A 22,713-nucleotide genomic window follows, 5' to 3' on the forward strand; every position below is an offset into this window, starting at 1 on the left:
TTTTTTCTTATTTATTTCGCATTTATTATTTAATTTTGAATATAAAATATTTTTTGTAAACATATGGTCTTGCTTAGGTATTGTAATCACTTTTTATCAAATGTCATATATGATAAAGTCTATTTGTTTTTGCTTTTTCACATAAACTAATTTTTGTGTTACCAAGTAACGTTGAAACGAAATCTGACAACTTTATTGGATTCATTATAAATCTAAATACTGGTCATCAATAAAGTAAAGAGTTTCTCCGTTTACATCTCTTTTGTAATAAGGATTTGTAAAAATTTTTTTTATAAATAAAAGATCGTCTGTATATACAGGGTTCGTAGCCAAATATTTATATAAAATTCCCTGACTTTTCCCTGACTTTTTCGAAATAGCAGATGAATTTCCCTGACCATTTTCAACAATGGTTTTTATAAAATGTTTAAAGTTACTATCTATTGTAATGGAAATGCTAATATTGTACATGCCCTGAATGACAAAACTTATAAAACTTAACTATTAGTTAAGTTGGTTATTAGTATGGATCTTATTATACATGTTAATACGAATCTTATTATTAAGGATGACTAAGAATGAATACTAAAAAAAACATAAGTTTCAGAAAAAATAAAATTGTAAATCGAGTAACTTCTCAATCAGAATTCCTTGACTTTTCCATGACTATCTAAAGAAAAAATAAATTCCCTGACTTTTCCAGGTATTCCATGACTTTAGCCAAAATTAACTAATTTTCCAGGTTTACCAGATTTTCCAGGTACAGTACGAACCCTGTAATAGCGTGCTTTATTGCGTTTATTACAAGTGTCGTTTATAACCTCTGTTGTCACAAGCTATCATTTTTGTTTTGTCCTTGAATGGAAGTGGTTTCGTAATATGCTTTGTTGAAAACAAATAGGAAATATCTGCTGTTCCATAAAAACTTTGTTTCTGTAACCAGAACAACGATACTTTGAAAATTTCGCGCTTTTTAGAAATTTTAGAAATCTTCAATTCGTATTGAAATTTCATAACTTTGCGAACCACCATAAGTGCGAACTGGCGTAATTGCAAACTCGCATAAGTGCAAATTGGCATAAGCGCGAAGCAATTGCAAAAACTGGCACAAGTGTAAAATGGCATAAGTACACAAAAGAATTTGCAAAAGTTGTCAATAGTGAGAATTGTCATAAGTGTAAAGAAATTGCAAAAACTGGAACAAATGTGAATATGGCTTAAGTGCAAACTAGGATAAGTGCGCTAAAAGAATTTGCAAACATTGACATAAATTGAATACTGAGCATTCTTCTAAATATTTTTGAACTGTTTGAATTTTCTAGAAGGTCCGAGAAATTTTTAGAATGTTTTAGAACTTTTAAGAAACCTTTAGAAGATCAAGAAAATTTGAGAACATTCTAGAGCGTTCTCAAACTGTTCAAATGTAAGACCTACTAGTAAGATTGAAAAAGTGTTCTGTGAAAGAATTCGTAAAATCAACTAGTTGTATATGCAATGTTACAGAATTGTACAGGGGAGAAAAACAAAGTCACAAAGTTTGCTATCCAGCGAATATGTTATCAATTAACGGACCACTCAAGCAACTGCTTCTGTATTGTTGATCCTCCATAACTTTATCTTTCTAGAGTTTGTTTTTAAATTAATAAAGATATCTATCTTTTTTGTTTGAATAGAGATGCGCCATACTGAATAGAATTGGTTTGAGTTGGCTGCTGTGAAATATTGGTTTGAACTTTCCAATATGTTATTCTTGAAATTGCAACACCTTATACTTTTACTTCCTTCGTTGTACTACCCTCAAGTAGAACAAGTACATCGGGCAATATGTTTTATTAGAAGAACTTATAATCTGCATTATTTTTTTTACGTTCGTTTAGTACTCATCCTGGAGCTTGGATTTCTTTACACTTATTTTTAAAAAGAATATATTTTTTGTTTCAAAATTCATTTTTCACTAGCGATCGTCAGGGTAATAATAGCACCAAAAATGGATGCAGTCTAACTATTATTAAAACAGAAATAAATATGACTACGGTGGCAGTGGTGAGCAACAAAATTTAATATAAAATATTTAAAAAAATAATTTAATTCACATAACACAAAGCAATTTTTATCACAATCTTTTACTTTATATTCTTTTATCAAATTTTTGTAAAAAGTTTTTAAGCTGCACAAAAAATTCTTAAATTTATCAAATTAATTTTGGAAGATTTCTTATCTTTTTCATGTCTAATATATTTTCTTTACCATCGCGGGATTTCTTAATTTCCCGACTAACTGTTTCGTTCGCATCAACTGAAGGTCTAACAATCGGTTTAGTTATGAAATCGCCATTTTTTTCATCATTGAGTTGATATCTTTGGAGGTATCTTTTAGAAGCTATACTCATATTGCATGAAAAATTAACACTTGTTGTGTTACTTTCTACAACACCTTCAAAAGTTACCGTTTTGTTGCGTAGTTCAGCACGTAAGTCCGTTACAGGAAGATACTTTGCAGCTATGACATCAATATTATTTTGTGAATATTCGCTTAGTGTTTCGTCTACAGACATCGAATGATAGTTAATTTTAGGGTGATTGTACACTGCGCCTGTTGATATAGATTGCATCCGAACTTCGAAACTAAACAAGGTATACCAATAAAATAAATGAAACAATAATAATAGACGTCGCAACGTGCTGCAACGCATTAAAATGAAACTTTTAATTAAAATACATGAATACCAATGGCACTAATACAAATGTCACAAAAAAAAGACACTAAATAAAGAGAAAAAATATATAATATTAATACAATATAAAATTAATTGTAGTTACTTAGTTACGATATAAATATAATCGTTAAAATAGATCTCTGGATACTTAGAACACAAATGGTAAATAAACTAAGTTACTCACGGTTGATTAATGATCTTCTGCAATTGAGCTTCTGTAGCTAACTTTACTGTATTATTTGTAGGTGTTGCTAATTTAATCGTATCAATACTCGAAGATGTCACTGTTTTTACCATGTTAACTTTCGGAGATGTCGTCGATAATAAAACCTTATTCGAATCAGATGCGTCATCTGAATTACTTGATGATACTGAGATATTTTGAGCACACATCATTTGTTTAACGTGTTCCTAAAAAATATTTGATTAGTTAAATTTTATATGAAACGAATATGTTCATAAAGTGAGCACTTAAAAATGCATCGATATAAAGTCTTAAGTAGTCGGGAACAGATCGTACCCGGAAACAGAAACAGAAATAAGCAAAAAACTTGCGTGCACATTTAAACACTAATAAATTTTATTTAAATGTATTTTCTGTAATCGCCCCGAAGAGTTATAGAAAATTTATATGTTTAGAACATAAATTTCAAGAAAATAAGTTAGTAGACATTAAGTCTGACTTCTTGTATACTTTAACAAAAATTAAAGTTTAATTCAATAATAAAACTAATAATGAACAAGTTAGTTTTATGCTCCAATTAATTTAATATTATATAGAAAAAAAATGCTTAAAAAAAATTTAAAATCTGGCATTTTAGCTTTTTCCATATTAGCGGACTAAAATTGATATTTTTGTTTTAGAATAGAAATATTTTGGGATTTTAAAGAGCCTTATCTTAAAAATTAAATTAAAAAATTAATACAAATCTCATTGCCTGTTGATCTACACGTGATGGATAAACATTTCAAAAAAATTCTGCTGATTAGAGAGCTGCATTCAAAATTTATAAGTGAGTCAAATAAAGTTTTTTTTTTTTAATTGATCCCTGATACAAAGAATTTAAGAAAGCATCACTTTTTTTCTTTTTCTCTAAAAATCTCTTTCATGCATTGATCAAAGAATGTTCATTATTTATAATCCCAAAAGATAGTCTCAGGCAAATTTTTGGTAAAAAAACTTTATTTTTTTTTGAAAAAATTATTTGTTCACTAAATTTTACCAAATAAATTTTTATTGTTTCAGAACTTATTATTAATGAGTAGCCTGAGAGCTAATTATTAATGAGTAGCCGGAAAACTTATTATTAACAAGTAGCCTGAGCGCTCTCTTTTTTGTATTGGTAAAGCCTTAAATGAACAATGCTATCTTATTAAATTTAGCAAATCTAAAAAAAAAATAATGTTTTAAAGAACAGTTTAACTTAAACCAAGAGCTTCTTTGTTTGAGAGGCAAAGTAAATCCCATAAAAGTTATTTGTAATTACCTCCAGAAAGTTTATTTATTGAGGTATGAGAATGAACATCAAAGTATTGTTTTAATCTTTTCAACACGCACTCAAAAAAAGTGAAAAGTAAGTTTTAATATTTAAACTAACACCTTTGGTGATAAATAAATGTTAAATAATATTTAGTAATTACTAACTTTTACTTTATAAATTTCCTTTAAGTTTTTAGTCATATGGTAGAGATTTTGGTTTAATTTCTTCTTACACTTACTCCAGAGAGTTGGGCAATAAGTTGGACAAGTTGGAGAGTTGGACAATAAGCTGGACAAAAAGGAAATCTTCAAAAAGATCTGTAACACAAGCCAGAAAATTAAGAAAACAAATAATATTATCAAAACCTTCTCCAAAATTAAGTAGAAAACTAAACAAATAGATAATCACAGAGGTTGTTCAATAATATCGATGCAATGAATATTCAAGGGTTTCAAACGACTTCTTTTAGCCATTATGAACTTCATATTGAGTTTGAAAAAAACATGATCATCTTAAAAAAGATTTAAAAAATTTTAGACCTTATTTTAGCATTTCTGTGGGTTGTGCTTTTGGTCTGTATGAAGTTTGTGTTTATCAGTACAATCAAAATGTAAAGTTTCTTGTATTTCTTGTATAGAAAATTTCAGAAATAGCTGATTACAAAAGCTTATTGAAATTAATGGTTTGTAATATTGAAAATAGAGTTTGTTTGCTGCATACTGTCATAAATGTCTTAGGTTTTGTCTGATTATATTGGAAATTAGTTTGACAAAAATAAAGTTTGTGAAGTTAATTTTAATCAATGACAAAAATCAAATTTCGAATATACTTTAGCCCAGCAACTTATACCTTTAGATGATTTTATAAAATTGGCTTGTGAACAGTTAAACAATTTATGAGAGCATCATTTTATATCAAAAAGTCAAGCCACCTACTTCCAACATTTAAATACTAATTTAAAAGTAAAACAAGATTTAGCTTTTCCTTGACTTTACAAAAAACGAAAGTTTTCTAATACAAGATGCAGTGAAAGGTGTCTACTGAAATAGCAGCCAGGCAACTTTTCACCTCTTTGTTGTTTATTTTCTAAAAGATAAAAAACTTGATAATCAGAGTTACTGTGTTATAAAGTAACAAACAGCATCTGTTCCATGTTTCAGAACATCATGGACCAAATGCTGTTCCTAGATTCCTTGAAAACAAATTGCTTTACCAATTTGAAAAACTGCATCACATTAAAAAAATTACAAAAATATTATCACTTATGCTACCATAAACAAGATTTCAACTGCAGAGTTTTCACTTTTTTGCAACATAGTAAAAGCTCTTGTTGTTGGATAATATTAATGAAGGACCAGAAAAATGTCTTGTTGCCCGAGTCAGACTTGACACATTAGGCAAAATGTACAGATGGTGTGTTCAAAGAAATATCATTTATTTTTATTGAAAAAGTTTCTACAGAAAAACATATTAGAAGTTTCAATTTGGAAGAGAGATAACATTCATCTTCTACAATACCTGTGACACGAAACCAGCACACAGTTCTATACCAATGTTGATTATCTTTTAAAAAATAAGAACAGTTTCATTTGATGGCATTTCCTATGTGTATGTTTCTAACTGCTGATTTTATAATAATAAAATTTTGTCATACAACAAGATCATATACAGTCTGCATTTATGACGCTCAATGGTATTAAGTAAATACTCTTAGTATTTCAGAGGAGCATCAAGATCTTCATATTAAATTTATGAAAGAGTTTTCTTTATGTAGCGAATTCACATGGCCATGCAGAGATTATCTGAGTTGGGTAACTGTGATAAATTTTTTTTTTTAAACATCTTTGCTTCCAACAAGGCTGTAAGCAACCACTACTTAGAGTTGGAAGTTACTGGATGAGAAAAGATGAAGATTGTAGATAACGATTGACGGACGACTTAAAGGATTGCAAATTATATGAATCAGGAAAGCAAGATAAAGGAAGCGAATTCCAAAGAACTGATGTTCGAGAAAAAAAGCTAGAGGAATAAGAGTTTTTAGAGCACTTAGGAACAGTCACAGAAAAAGGAGTAACATGAGAATGAATTTTAGTAGATGGCAAAAGAGACGCTAGCTCTTTAGAGCAGTGCCCATTATAGTATTTTTAGAAAAGAGAAAGAGAAGCAACATTACAACCTTGTGATAATGATTAGAGATTGGCTGCTAGAGTAGGTCCAACTATGTTTACAATGCGTTTTTGCACCCTGTCTAAAAGAGAAAGCACACCATTAGAATACCTGCCTCAGATATGGCAACAGTATTCCATACAAGGCCAGATTTGAGATTTATAGAGATAGAGAATAGTTATCTATTCTCTATCTCTATAAATCTAATTTAATCTAATAGAAATCAGAGAGTGTTATCTTCTTATCATGACAAGAATAAATGGTAGTATCATCAGCGAACAATGCCACCTTAGGTGTCAGAATATCTGTAAGATCGTTAATGTAAATTAAAAAGAGTATAGGGCCAAGGATTGAACCTTGAGGAATCCCTGAAGTTACAGAAAAAAAAGAAGAGCACTGTCCATTGAAGACAACTTTTACACTACGATTGGAAACTTATTATGAATTAAAAAAAAAAAAAAAAAATATTTAAAACGCCTCACAATCTTCTATCTTATATCTAAGTATTTTAATACACAGAAACTATTTTATAAAATACAGTAAATCTAGTTATTAGTAATAGTAAAAATATGCAAAAAAAACTTTTTCTTTACTTAAACACTGAAAGAAGAAATATTATTCAATAATCTTAAAGATGTTACCAGATACACCATAAGAAAAAAGCTAAAGGAAAAGACCAGCATGCCAAATTTTATTAAATGCTTTAGAAATGTCAAGAGTGATGGCCTTAACCTCTCCACCTTTATCTAATGCAAGATAAAACCTATTGGTTATTACTGTTAGCAAATCAGCTGTAGAACGAGAAGATCGAAATCCATATTGATGATCAGAAAGTAAGTTATTAGATTCAAGATGAGAGATTAATTGTTTGTTAATTAAAGATTCAAAAACCTTGCTTATGATAGGAAGAAGACTAATGGGACGGTAGTTAGACGAATCAGATCGCTCTCCAGAATTTTTGAAGATAGGGATAACAGATCCTGCTTTCCACCAGGCTGGAAAACAAGACTCTGATAAGCACTTGTTGAATAGTTTTGAAAGTATAGACGATAGCTCCAGAGAACACTTCTGCAAGACTATAACAGGTATGCTGTTCGGGCCACAAGCTGTAGAAGAGTCTAAGCAGGAAATCACTTTAGATATAGATGTTGGAGTGAGATGAGTGTCAAGCAATGGATCAACTTGTTTGACAGCTATATCAGGAAGAATGCAACTAGTGGAGTCAAAAGATGATATTAATGAAAAGTTCTTAGCAAATAATTCAGCTTTGTCTTAAGGTGAGCTGACAAAGTCTGAACCATACAAGAGAGGTGGAATAACAGATTTGCCCTTATTATTGACACAATTAAAGATTCTCCAGAAGTCACGAAAGCCTAATTTTTGTGATGAAATACAAAATTTCATGACCTGAAAATAGCGGGCTTTGGCGTTAGACAAAACCTTTTTACCATGGTTTTTAGCAGTAGTAAACAGACGTCTACTTTCTGGAGAATTGTTTTGCTGATAAATATAGAATTAATGGTTTCAATCGACAATTGTAGCAGCACAATGTGAGGAATACCATGGAGAAGAGTGAGGCTTGACCTGGAATTGTCAAGAGGGAATAAAAGATTCCATGCCAGCCTGAATCCACGAAGTTATGTAAGAAGCACATTTTTCAACAGGAAGATGAAAGATTTCTACCCAAAGGCCATCATGAAGAAAATCACGGAAAGAGTCCCAGTCAGCTTTAAGGTAGTTGAAAGAGGTACAATGATAGGGGGATTCAGATGATGAAGAAGAATGAGATAATAGTTTTAGAGTGATCAAACTGTGATCAGAAGCACCTAAGGGTGAATGTAGAGAAACTTAGCACTAACTAAGATCAAAAACAAGACATAAGCCGAGTAGAGAAGGTAATGATTCGGGTTGTCTGGAAAGTGAGTTGGAAAGTTGACTACTTGAGTTAGGGATTGAGAAAGGCAAAAGTTGTGAGCTTTAATGCCTGCAGAGTCACTGACACTAGAGCCAAGCCATTCAGTGTGATGAGCATTAAAGTCACTGACAACAACAATATTAGCTGATGAATAAAGAGAGAGGGCTTGATCAATATGATCAGAAACAATATCAAAAAGAGTGCAGTCTTGAGACGAAAGAGAGCGATATAGAACAAAGAGAAAGGCGATAGAGTGAAGGTGCTAAATGAAAGTACATAAAAGAATAGTCAGTGATTCAAACCTAGTTTCCCAACAAATGGGTGAATTGTTACGAATGTAAATGCCAAGACCAAGCATGTGGCTATTGGAGTCTTTACAAATTAAAGGAAGATAACCATCAACACTAAGATCACAAGATAAGACAGCTGAACTCAAATTAGTCTCACAAAGAGCCAGTAGATCTGGTGAACTTTGCAAGAGATAAGACTCAACAGAAGAAAAGTTACTTCGAAGACCACGAATATTAGTGAATAATAGGTTTAGAGAACTTGGTGATGATGATGGTTTTTTGTGTTTTATAGTTTTTGGTACTTTATTCATTTTTAAATTTGTTAAAGAACTTGACTCAAAGTATAGACAGTATTCAGTACACTGTTTAATAGCCCAAGCAATTGCCTCATTACTATTAATAAACCCTAAGCTGTAACAAAGGGCTCCAAATGTGGCCTTGACAATGCACACCAAAAGTACAAACAGGGACACCATCCATGCGCAGCATGGCACTGTTAATACTTTGATATTTTTCAGCTGTTGATGTAAATCTCTGAGAGCTACCACGGAGTTTGGGAAACCTGACTACCAGCCGGCCTCAGAACCATAAAACTGAGTTTAAGAGCTGTACCCTCATTAGGAGATAATAGAATGAGTTGCCTAGTCATAAAAACAGAGACACAAGCAAAACCCATGCATTGAGTCAAGAAGATCCAGCATTCAACATCCTTAACTGGAAACAATGTATTAAAAATACATCTGCGCCAGACTAATAGATGAAGAAGGGGTGCGAGGTTGGTTAACAGATAGAATCTGTTTACCTCTTAAGTCTTTGCCTAGGAGGCCTTCTAGAAGACAGTAGCCGGATGCATTTAACATCTGCCCAAGATGAGTATTTTTATCGAGACACCATCTCTTGCCTTTACTCAACCAAGAGCCCCAAGGCAGTGGGTGTTTTAAGTTGGAGTTGGCATCTCCTAGCCTTTGCCTAAAAAGGCATATCCTACAAGGCAGCAGGATATGGGCAGATTGTACTGGTTTTTTTTTTTTTTTTTTTTTTTTAGATTATTCGCCTCCCCAAGGCCCGAGGGGGGCCACTACAGTCGGGGAAGCTACTCATTTTTTTGTGTTATTTTATTTTTTAGTTATTATTCGTGGTGCAACCCTCTCTCAACTCTTTAACTCCGAAACACAAACCTTGCCGAGCAAGGCCGCTGCGCGGAGAAACTAAGTTGAGCGCGGTACTTCCAGGGACGTGGTGGGAGTCGAACTCGGCACCTCTCGCTTACAAAGCGAGCGCTCTTACCACTACACCACTACCGCATGTTAACAGTAGCAGGATAACCTGACCTGACAATGATTGAAAAAATTTTTTTACTTCATGCAAAGCTTAAAGTCCAGTCTAACAGAGAAACATTTTATCATATTGACCTTTATAGAAGCCAATAAAATTAGTTTCTTATTTGAGAATTTTAATTATCTTTAAAATATAATAATTTTGTTTGTTATTTTAATCACTTTTTAGAATCTTATTAACTAAATATTACTTTAATTAAAAAACTACTTTTTAACTGTAATTTAAAGTAATTTTTAACTGTAATTTGAAGTAATTTTTACTGTTTTTAAATATCTTTAAATACTTTAAACAGCAATATACTTTATATACTTAAATAGCATTATACGTTGTATTTGAAACTTATGTAAACCTTTTTCATCACATTGATTTACAATTTGCAAAACATTTTGCATATTTTTTGCTAAAAATTCTATCTATTAGGGTTGTAAGGTTATGAACATTTATACTTTTTAATTATCAAAAGACAAACGATTAATTTTAGGTTGCTTATATGGAAAATTTACCTGCCTTTTAAAGTTAATCTTTTGGGAATATTTAAAATTTTTTTAACAGTTTTTTTAAAAGTACCGATAGCATAATTGCTATTGTATATTAGATATTTTTCTGAAATTTTCAAAACATGCATTCAAAACATTCAAAACATTTTTTTGTATATATGCACAAAATCAAAAAATTTCAGCAAAATCTGAAATGATCCACATAAAAATTTGGCATGGAATGACCCTGTTCTTTTTTATCTATTTTATATCACATTGACATTAGGTTAGGATTTTTAAAGTAACTTAAGTTTGATAACTTACACCCTAACTTTAGTACTTAATTTTAATACATAGCTAAAGTAATAAGGCTTAATTCTATGCAACTGTAATGTTTGTTTTTTCTCTCTATTGAATATTTGGCTTGGAGTGGTTTAGAGTTATTTTTTTTTTCAATGGAAAAAAATGGCAATAATATGAATGCAAAATGTGTTTTGTGTAGCCCTTCAGGTAAAGAAATAAGTGCAACTAAAAGTACATCATCTAACTGAAAACAATGTGTTAAGCTAAATAAATATTGGTGTTTCTTACAATTTTGAGTTTATGTAAATTTACTTTAAATTATGTATGAAATGAAATGCATACTATTGTGTCTTATACATGCAAAAAGGAAAATTTTATAAAATTGATGTTACTTTAACAATTAAACATAGTTGATAAATATGTATTTGATAAGTATGTATTTTCAATAACTACACCATTTTAATACTAATGTACCACCTCTATATGTACTTTTGTAGCACCATTGTACCACCACCATATGTACTTGTGTAGCACCATTGTACCATACCATATGTAGTTTCAATAATTACATCATGTTAAATAAAGACCACAACTTTTTTAATTTGTTAAAGTTTAAAATAATTTGTTAAACAATAGTCAATAAATTTATTCAAATAAAATTTAAACTTTTTGTTTTTCATTTTTTAGAGAAACCACCCATTAAAAAAATGTTGCTCTCATTTTGATGGTGCTATCTATTCTAAAGAAATATGAAGATAGATGAAAAGAAATATGAAACAGATAGATGAAAAGAAATATGAAACAGATAGATGAAAAGAAATATGAAACAGATAGATGAAAAGAAATATGAAACAGATAGATGAAAAGAAATATGAAACAGATAGATGAAAAGAAATATGAAACAGATAGATGAAAAGAAATATGAAACAGATAGATGAAAAGAAATATGAAACAGATAGATGAAAAGAATTATGAAACAGATAGAGAAATGAGCATTTGAAATCAAAACAAAAAGGTTTAGATCAACTTGTTGTAAATTTTGTTTTTAGGAAAAAAACCTTCAAATATAGTCATAAATAAACCATAATTTATAAATTTGGTGAAATTGGGATTTCCTAAAGACCAGAATATTATTTGAAAAAAAAATTTAAAACTATGTATTATTAATTTGATCAATGATTGGAAACATTACATCAACACTTGGAAATATTATGTATGCTACAACCGCAGCTTACTGTTCGAGCAAAGATAAAAGAACCATTGAATAGATCAAAATATAATATATTACAATAGGTTCATACAGCTAAAATTAATATATTATAATAGGTGTATAAAGTAAATGAGACAGACATACACATAACATGTCAAAGAAAGCCTTGCTCTAAGCTAAATAACAAATTTGTTCCAATTTGGTCCTAAAGGTGGCATATGTAATTACAAATAACTTACAACTAAAAAATAAGTTTAAAATAAAGAAAAAAAGTTGGAATTCTATTTTTAATGAACTTGGAGCAAGCTCATTTTTTGAATAAGGAAAAAGGATCTGGAGTTTATTTTACAAATTGAATTTATTTTACAAATTGAATTTGTAAAATACTGAACTTTCTAAACACTGTTCTAATTGATAACCTTAAACTTTTACATTAAAACCTTTTAAACAAAATCTAAAATACAAGCAATAATTCTATAAAAAAAGAATATTTTTTATATTTAAATATATATATTTCAATACTATAATTTTTTAAATATATTTACTATCCAAGGTAAGACAACTAAATAAAAAAAGATACTTATTTTTATTTATTTCTTTTTCTTTTTTCAACCCTCACATAAGCAACTATGAAGTACATGATAAAAAAAGGTTGCCACTTAAGGTTGCTACCTACTTTTAACTTCCTAACAAGCCTTTGTAAACAAGGCTGCTACTTCAGCTTTGTTTCTTGCCTTGGTATACAAGGTGCAAGAATTGAGTTAGTACTTTAATAAACAATAATAACCAAAACATAAATAGCCATTTCAATAATAACGATAACAAGAAAAGCAAAACTAATAATAGCAATAGTAATAACACAACAGCAATAATAATAATAATAATAACAGCAAAAAATAAATAAAATTAACAACAAAAAAAATAAAGCATACCATCATTTGTGAGTAAAAGTGATTATTATAACTTGCTGTATCATTCTCTATTACATTATCCACTTGCTTTTTAACAGCATTTAATTGGTTCTGTTGATCTATTAACATACTAGCACTTTCACCTACCGAAAACAAAACTATTCGAATAATGATAAAAATAAATAAAAAAATATCAAAATTGCAGAAAATAATTTTTTTGTGTGTATTTTGCAATCAAGATATCACTTTTAACAGTATTTTCTGAATAAAGAATGTTAAAAGAATGATAGCAAAGTAACTTAAAAAAATTGTAAACTAATATTTTTTCAGTCAAATTACAAAAATTTATTAAGAAAAATCATAATCAAAAAATACAATTAAAAAACTCATAGATCCAGGAGGTTATGTGAGAAGCCAATCAGTAGAAAGATGAAAGATTGCAGATATCATGAAGAATTATGAGAGTAACTGAACACAAGCTACAGTCAAAGACACAAATCAAGAAGAGATGTTAAGTGATTAGGGTTGTTAGGAAAAAGAGTCACAAAGTTAAGAGATTGAGAAATACAAAAGTTATGAGCTTTACTTCTAGCAGGGTCAGTCATTAGAGCCAAGCCATTCAGTATGATGAACACTAAAGTCACCAATAAGTAGCAATAATTGGCTGAGGGATAAGGACTTGGTCAATTTAGTCAGAAATCAAAAAGAGCGCAGTCTTGAGAAGAAGTAAAACAATAAAGAACAAAGAGAAAGTTGATTGAGTGAAGAGGTGCTTAACAAAAACACATAAAAATTGTCAGAGGATTCAAACCTGATTGATTCAACAAATAGACAAATTGATGTGTAAGTATATGCCCTAGCCAAAATGTGACTGTTAAAGTTTTTTCAAATTAAAAGATATCTATCAACACTGAGATCTGAAGAGAAAACAGTCAAATTTAAATAAAGCAAGTAAGTCTGGTAAATTTTGCACGATTCAACTAATAAAAAGTTATAAAGACCACAAATATTTGTAAAAGATTGAAACAGTTAGGTGATGGTTATTTGTGTTTAATACTTTTGAGTACTTTGGTCATGTTTTAAGTTAAAAAACTTGACTCAATTATAGATAAAGCAGGCCACACCTAGAAATAAACAATGTAATTGCCTCAGTCTTGCTAATTAACCTTTTGGTAATTAAGTCCTTTCTAAGGGCTCCTTATTTAGCCTTGATAATCTACACTAAAAGCACAAACAGAGATATCACCAATGTGCAGCATTACACTCTTAATACTATGATATTTTACAGTTGTTGATGGAACCAGCCTCTCCTTAGCTACCACAGAGCTCCAGAAATCATACTACTAGTTGTTCTCAGAACCATTACACTGAGTTTTAAAGCCATTCATTCATTGGGATATAACAGGAAGAGCTGCATAGCCACTATCAAGGAGGCACAAACAAATAGAAGGCCATCTATAAGACAGTAGCTGGATGCAGTTAATACCTGCCCAAGATGATTATATTTATCAAGACACCATTCATAATAGCTTACATATAAGCATAATAATTTAATTTACTACAGCAACTATATTAGTATTAAGTATTGATAAAAAGAAAACAAAATAAGTCTAACCTAGCATCGGACTTCGATTCCACTCGTCACTATTTTGAGAAACACAGCTATCTTGACCATCATCAAATACAGGGAGATCTACTGCCTGCAAGGAGGATGCAAGTGTCACACCAGAAGTGCCTGTATTATTTAAAGCTATTTGTATATCATCTTTTTTAAGATCAGATAAATCAGCGGATAAAAAAATTGAATCATTATTCTGTAATGAATTTCTTTTGCCAATTGAGTGTGAATGTCGCAAACCTTTTTTTCTTAATAAAAGAGAAAAATGAATACCACTACCTGCACAGAATCATTTTCCCGAATCAAATAAGAATAAATAAATAAACATCAAATATAAATAAATAAACATCAAATAAGAAATTTTTATCAGCAGAAATTTTTATCAATTTTTATCAGCAAATGAGAAAATATTTTCTACTTAAGTTATCAGCAAATGAGAAATTATTTTCTAATTAAGTTATATGCAAATGAGAAAATATTTTCTACTTAAGTTATATGAAAAAAACCAAAAATACCTTGAACAACTGCAGCAGTGTGGACAAATATTTTTCTTTGTATTATTAGTGGTTGTAGCTTCTTCACACAGTAAACTACTTCCTGTATTTGTTGCAGTTGATATTTTTTCAGGTGACACCATATTGCATTGGACACCGATATTTTCTATAGAACTAGTAGATTTAGATAAAGCTGAATCTAAAAACAGTTGCAGCTAAAAAAAAAAAAAAATTAAAAAGTTTAAAAAACTATGCATACTTGATTTGGTATCGAAGGCGATTCTATGAAAATAAATTTAAAAAATTTGTTTTGGTACCTACCATAAATTTTTAAAATAGTCATATATATTTTCATGTTTGAAATAAAAACTCTATTAAATTATTTAAATTTTAAAATAATTATTAAAAGTTTAATACCTTTGATAAAATTTTAAAAATTTTGACAAATAAATGTTATTTGGTTATGAATGGATATTAGAACAAAGTTTACTATTACTTGATTGGTATTTATAATTTGTAAAAATATCAAATACCTTTTTTTGTAAATCATCCAATTGTTCTTGTTGTTTTATCTGGACAGCTTTAATTGTTTCATCGACACTGTTGTTTTTTTCAGCAACTTTTTGTGATTTTTCATTGTTCAAAAATAAAGTTAGCTAAAATAATAAAAAAAAATTATTTTGTTTGCTTAAAAAATTCAAGAGTTCCCTAATCCAATGACTGTTTTCATTAAGAGTACTTTTTACTAATATTTTGGTTATATGCTTGATATTTTTTTATATGCTTCATATTTTAGGTAAAACTGGTCGATCTTGCAGTAGTTACCTGAAGAATTTCACAATTTTAACAAATTTTTTAAAAATATAATTTCAAATAAATTTCGAATAAAGTCTTAACTAACTGTTTTTACATATAACCACAGTAACTACATGTAACCTAAGCCACTACATGTAACTTCAGCAACTACATGCAACCTCAGCAACTGAATGTAACTACAGTTTTTGAATAAAGCAAAAAATTTAAGTATCAAAAATTTTTTTTTTATGATTGACATGAAAAAAACGCAATTTCAGATTTGAACTATTTTTATTTTTAAAAAAACAAACAAATTTCTTTTTAAAAATTTTTAAAAAGTGGGACAAAAGAAGTAATGAAATAAAATTATTTTACTATGGCTTAACTTTCTTTATTTAAAAAATGAAATTTTTTAATGTTGATTACATTTAAATATACAGATACTTCATTAAATATTTTTCATCATTTTATCATCAGGTAATTTTTTATTATTTGTCATAAACAAAATAATGTAACATAACACTATTAGATTGTCATAAACATAAACAGTAACATTATCATAAACATAACATATATATTTGAAGATATTTTAATGAAAAAGTTTCTAAATAAAAACTCATGTAACTTAAAACAATGAACAATAAACTTTTAAAACAATGTGGTTTTTTTTCCTTTCAAGGTTTTCATGATTGCATAAACTAAAAATAACAATTAAACAATTGTACTCATGTTTTGAACCACATGTTTTTATTATCCTATTTATCAATTAAATCACAGTGACTTGTCACTAAATTGTAAACTTTTTTAATATAAGAGCTCTTTATATTATACAGTAATTTACATTAATACAGTATTTTTATAATTTCAAAAGTCTTATAAATGGTGGCTAGTTATAAGAAAAAATTTTTGTTACCAATAATCCCATTCAACTTTCTGAAAAAGTAATTTCGAATCTTTAGAATTATTAACTTATATTTAAGAATTAATTCTAAAAACATTCCATAGAAATGCATAATTATGCATTAAGATATTTGCTGATAATTATAATCAAACATTAAAATGTCGCCTACCTGTGACTGCAAATCAGCTAACTGTTTTTGTTGCGATAGAACTAACTCTAATAGTAAATCATTGTCTTGTTTATAACCATTATGATAATTCAAATAATCAGGAATATTTTTATCATCAATCAAAGAGTTAATTTTAGAATTGTTCAAATTTTGAGTAATACTTTGTGTTTTGAAATTATTTTGAGATCTATCATCTGAATTGGAATCTGCAAAACATCTTGGATCTTGGAATCCTTCATTTTGAGAATAATTTTTATTTATATTTTTTGGCTCTGCAAAACTTTTATTTTTATCATCAAAAATAAAACTTTTATCATCTTCCAAGTTCACATAGTTTTTTGATGTATATTCCACATTTTTGCCTGTGTATGGTGTTGTAGCATATGTTGTCTTATCTAGAGTGTTAAGAGAAGATGTATGTGTTGTAGTGTATGTTATTTTATCTAGAGTGTTAAGAGGTGTATGTGTTGTAGTGTATGGTGTTGTAGCGTATGTTGTTTTATCTAGAGTATTAAGAGAAGGTAAACTCGATGAATGTTCAATATTTTTAGTTTTGTGTGATGTGTTACTGAAAAAGTTAAGAGGAAGCTTTACAGAATCATCATGCTGTAACACTGATGTATCTGCTTCTAAAACTTTATTCTTTTGAACATGAAAATTTATTGTTTCATTTTTCTTTGTATCTATATTCTTGAATTTAATAGCTAAATTATGCTTTTTATCTGTAGCCATCTTGCTAACAGCTTTAGGATTTTTACTCATGGTAATCCGGGCTAAACTGGCTTTTGTCTGACGAGGAAGCATGGTTAACCTTCTATCAATAAAACTTTTATCACAGGTGGGTTGAGATTCAAGTGTACTTGGGCTACTTTCTGGAGCTTCATTTTTATGTTCTTCATTTACAGATGAATCACAAAGGGAGAGATCTGGTACTGAGGGTGTAACTGATTGCTTGATCTATAAAAATTATTATGTAAAAGTAACTAAAAAAAATCCAAAGATAAATAACATAACACTGTTAGATATGTCATAAACATAAACATAGATATATTCATAAAAAATTTTAATTGAATATTAGATCCTAGTTTAAAAACTATGTAGCTTTTAAAACAATGCAGTTATTTTTACTTTTTGTTAAAAATTAGAGTTGTTAAAGATTAGAGATTCAAAACGTCTTTTGGTTTCAAGAACATAAAATTTCACAACTTTAACTATGAAACCTTAGATTTTACACTAAATGTAAAATAACTTTACAGATTGAACTTCTTGGAGCATTAGTATTCAAATTCTGAAAATAGTTTTCAAACTTTATAATACTGATTTCCGAAATTTGGAACATTAGTTACTAAGCAACTGATCAAAAATCATTTATATTTGCATGAATGCAATTAGGGCAGTTCTTAAAATTGTATTTTTGAAAAAGATCTCAAATGAAGTGAAATTATATAAAAGTTTTAAAAATAATAATCATTTTATAAAAAAATTATTACTTTAGAACATGAAACATATATAAAACTTACAAAAAAATTTTTTTTAAATAATATTAGGACTTGTTTAATTTTGAAGGGTCTGTAGCAACCCCTAAAAATATTTTTTATTCAAAAAATTTTAAACTGGGTATTATATTATTATATAGAACACATTAAAGGGGTGCCAGCAGATAGTTTTTAAAAATGTTTTTTTAAGAGTCACCCTATTAAGAATGTATACTAAAGATGTTCAAAAAAATATAGTATTGCTTAGAAACTGGACGAATATAAATTTTTTAGCCTTGTGATGACTAGTGTGAAACTTAATTTTTTTTATCACAGCTCTAACTCCTCCCTGCCCATGGCACCTGAAGTTTTAGTTTTTTAGTTTTTTTTGCATATATCTGATGTGTTTTACATAACCAAAACAAATTATTTTATTTAGAAAAAAAATGTCAATGCAAATATAACAAATGAACAAATTCTTTCATTAAAAAAAATGTTAATGCAAATATACCATTTTGAAAAACTATTATTAAACATTATCATGTTTAATAACAGTTTCTTTTTATTATTTATTGACGCAATAAATAATCAAAAAGCCTTTTCTTCATATACAAATGAATATATTTTCTTTTTTCTCCAAATTTTCTGTAAAAGTAAAAAAAAATGTTTATATAACCCTAGTCTCAATGCAATATTTTTATTCTGAAAAATATTTTCTGGAGGAAAATAAACATTTTTGATTAAATACTGATCCTTTTCTGAAATCACCACACAGATTTTGTTGCTGTTCTACTAGCTGCAAAATCAATTGTCATTCTTCATTTTCATGTGAGAATCTTTGTGTAGTTTGCTATTGTAACAATTCCTCTCTCTGCTGTGCCATTTGTGCACAGAAGGTTGATTTTCAAAAAGCAACCAAAAAAATCTATTCAAACGGTAAGCAAATTTAAAAATAAAAACTGATTTAATTAATGAATCTTGATAACGAGAGGATTGTTTAAAAATACTTGTTGAAAAATTGGTTGACATAAAATATACGATAAAGCAAATTCTTGTATTTTGTTGATTTTTTCAACTTTAACAATTATGAAAGATTCAAAACTTGCTTGCTCTATGGATATAATGCCTCCCCTTCAGTTAACTTAAAAATATCATCCTATATTTAGAGATATCTCTATTGATATTTTTCAGAGATTTTCTTTAATTTCTTTCTTTGTATTTTCAAACACCTAATACCAGGAATGTATTTTTCCAGGTATCTTTCTCAGAAATTTTCTGTAAAATGTCCCATTACAAAGCTATTCTTCTTGTTTTGCTTCTTCAACATCGGTAACTGATATTTAATCCATAACTGTACTTACTTGTTCTTTGAACGGTCTAAAACAATGCTTTCGTTCCTAACTTCTCATGTTCTTGTTTATACTCATTCTGTTTCTTAAAAATGTTGTTTTGATTTTTTCTTTCTGAAATATTTCTGCGCCAGATTGAACACCCACTATGATGCTTGAAGGCCTATCTTTTTTACAATTAAAACATTTTTTTGTTTGGTCCACTTCATGACTGAATTCTATTTCAATTTTTTTTTAATTTGATGGGCTATATTATTCAGTGAAAAAGCATGGCAACACAATATCCAAAGCTGGCATCCATAGTCTGGAAAATATCATTCCAGGTTTATCACCTCTTTCAGAAAGAGTTTTTTCTGCAGCTGGCCAAGTTATTTTAATATAATTTGGACCCATAAGTTATTTTAATATAACTTGGACCCAAACCAATCTTAAAAGTAACAATGTAGAAAAGCTTGTCTACATTACTTAGAATTATACAGAATTATTACAATGAATTATGCAAATTAATTAGAATTATGCAATAGTGCAAAAAAAAAAATTTAAATTATAAGATAAAGTTTTAGGCTTAAAATTGTAATATTTTCTGTAATTTATTAAAAATCAATGTACTTGTATGTACAAATATTATTAAATGCATGTTAATTTGCATTTGCACTGTAATTTATTAAAAATCAATGTACTTGTATGTACAAATATTATTAAATGCATGTTAATTTGACTAGTGCATGAGTAGTAAACATTCGATTTAAAGTCCAAAATTCCCATTAAATTGAACGTGTTTTTAAAATGTTTTTTTTTTAAAATGGTCTAAATTCCTCTTCCAGTTAAACTCAAGTCTTAAAAATTTGACTTTGCCATTCCTTAAGTTTGATCACTTTATATTGCATCAATGGCATTAGAAGTAAAGAAGTCACAGAGTCATATTTTCTTTGAATTTTTTGTGATTTTTAATTTAATTCATTTTTTGAATGTTTTTTCAGAGAGGTTCATTCATTGTAGAAAAAAAACAACTTATTCATGAGCATTAAGCCATTTTATAAGTTTCAGCAGAACTTTATTGTATATAACTTTTGCCTCATCTGCTACTTGCTAAGCAATAGTTGAGATAAAAATGTTTCTGACTCCAGGAGAAAAATCTTGATTGTGAAACAGTCTTAAAAGGTTAGGATGGAGGAGTGTTTCCAGAATAATTTTCAATTGAATGACAAAAGAAGCTATTTTTTTGTACACTTTATGTATAAGACTGATATTGTTTTTTTGCTTCACTTGATCCATAAGCAGTAAATTTTTCACCTATTTTGGTCTAAAAGATGTGCAAACTTCACATACCATTGCCTTACATACACCATAGGAACCTTCAAAAACTTTTCAAATTGTGATTCTTCTAAAAACCTTTAAAAACATATTTCAGGATAAAGAGTTTTCAGAATTTTTCCATAATCTTTTATTCCTTTCTAAAATATTCTAGCATCTTCCATAACATTTTAGAATATTCTTGCCTTTTCAGAACCAAATGTTCTGAAAGGTTTCAGAATGTTCGGTAAGTTTTAGAATGTTCAGTAATCTTCCATAATGCTTTTGAAAAAGCTTCTATATTTTTGATCTACCTTAAATAAAGTAGAAACTTTTAGAATCTTATACAATATAATGAAACATTCCAAAGTATTTTGGAAACCTTATTAGAACTTCCTAAATGTTCTGGATCCTTCCTTTCTTTTGAAACCTTCCAAAAATTTTTGTATAATGAAAACATCCTTTTTGGCGATTTAAGAGCAAATAGTAGTATGTGCAATATAAAAAAACTTTGTGCTTTAAGGAAGAAACGGGGAGTGGGCATTAAAATTGTGCTAGAAAAATAAAATTTTACACTAGTCATCGTAGGGGTAAAATCTTTTAGAAAAGTTTTGATCGGATATATATATATATATATATATATATATATATATATATATATATATATATATATATATATATATATTTATATATTTATATATATATATATATATATATATATATATATATATATATATATATATATATATATATATATATATATATAACGCTCTACCACTACACCACTACCGCATGTACATTTAAAGTTAACAAGTTTGTTATATAAATTATATAAGTAAAAATACCTTTAACCTAAAAGAAATAGATATTTTTTAAGAACAAAAAATAAAATCAAAAATAAATTATAATTTTTTACATATTTACTTATATAGTCTACTCTAGCAGTTCCGGGACTATTTCATCCCTAAAAACTCTGGTTAATCAACTCAAAATTTGTAAAAAAAAAAAAGTTCAGAGTCTGGAGTCTTTATCTTTTGGCCCCGGAGTTCCCAAAAATGGATAAGACTTTGCATCCCTGATATATATCAGGGCTGGAATTAAGCGTATCGTGATTGCGAATTGCTTTTCACACCTTCGCAATTAGTTTTTTCTTAAAAAAATTATTTTTGCGATTTTTTGTTTGTTTATTTATTATGTTTTTCTAATTTAGCATTTTTTTTTAATTCTTAATAAAAATGTTTTAAAAATTAAAAATGTCTAAGTTTTTTTATTAGGGTTCATAAAGTACGTCACGCTAAATTTATCTTTTAAATAGAAGCATGATCATTTGTTCTTTTGCGAGGAGATTTTCATTCAACGTAAAGCCCTTTTCAATTTAATTTACTTTAAATCTCTGCGTGGAAGCCTATAATATTTAAAAAAAGTCATTAAATTATTATTTTATCAACAACTTTATATTAATAATTTTACTACTTTATGTATATTAAAATGTATATTAAATTCGTTTTTATTAAAATATTTTTCTAGTAGTTAATCAATGCTAAGAGAAACCGGTAACTTTTTTGCTTCAAGGTTTTTTGCTTTAATGACCCTAAACCTTTTAAAGTTACATTTACTTTGATTTACTGAATGGATAAAGTACATTACAGTAAATTTACTTATAAACTAATTTAAAACAACCAGTTAAATTACTACAGAAACTTACAGTTAATAAAATATTAACTTATCAACTAATTAATTTACTTAATATACTAAAAGACTCACAAAAGTTAACCATACAAATGTTTCAATTTTTATCTTATGTTGTTGACAC

The 22,713-nt window shown here is 28.4% G+C and overlaps 1 protein-coding gene across 7 annotated transcripts in view; it reads right to left on the minus strand.

Annotated features, from left to right (window-relative positions):
- Positions 1-2,070: 2,070 nt before the first annotated feature.
- The window catches only part of LOC105850714 (SCL-interrupting locus protein), a 70,920-nt gene continuing 50,277 nt past the window's right edge, over positions 2,071-22,713 (minus strand). For all 7 annotated transcript variants that reach the window (XM_065788831.1, XM_065788830.1, XM_065788833.1 and 4 more), the window contains 7 exons: positions 16,784-17,740; positions 15,452-15,574; positions 14,940-15,133; positions 14,422-14,672; positions 12,828-12,949; positions 2,901-3,127; positions 2,071-2,624 (listed from right to left, as the gene is read on the minus strand). In XM_065788831.1, the coding sequence (XP_065644903.1) occupies positions 2,192-2,624; positions 2,901-3,127; positions 12,828-12,949; positions 14,422-14,672; positions 14,940-15,133; positions 15,452-15,574; positions 16,784-17,740 (2,307 nt within the window). In that variant the 3' untranslated portion in view covers positions 2,071-2,191. The remainder of the gene's footprint in view (positions 2,625-2,900; positions 3,128-12,827; positions 12,950-14,421; positions 14,673-14,939; positions 15,134-15,451; positions 15,575-16,783; positions 17,741-22,713) is intronic.

This window comes from Hydra vulgaris, chromosome 01 (genome assembly GCF_038396675.1).
Source record: "Hydra vulgaris chromosome 01, alternate assembly HydraT2T_AEP".
NCBI classification, from domain to species: Eukaryota; Metazoa; Cnidaria; class Hydrozoa; order Anthoathecata; family Hydridae; genus Hydra; species Hydra vulgaris.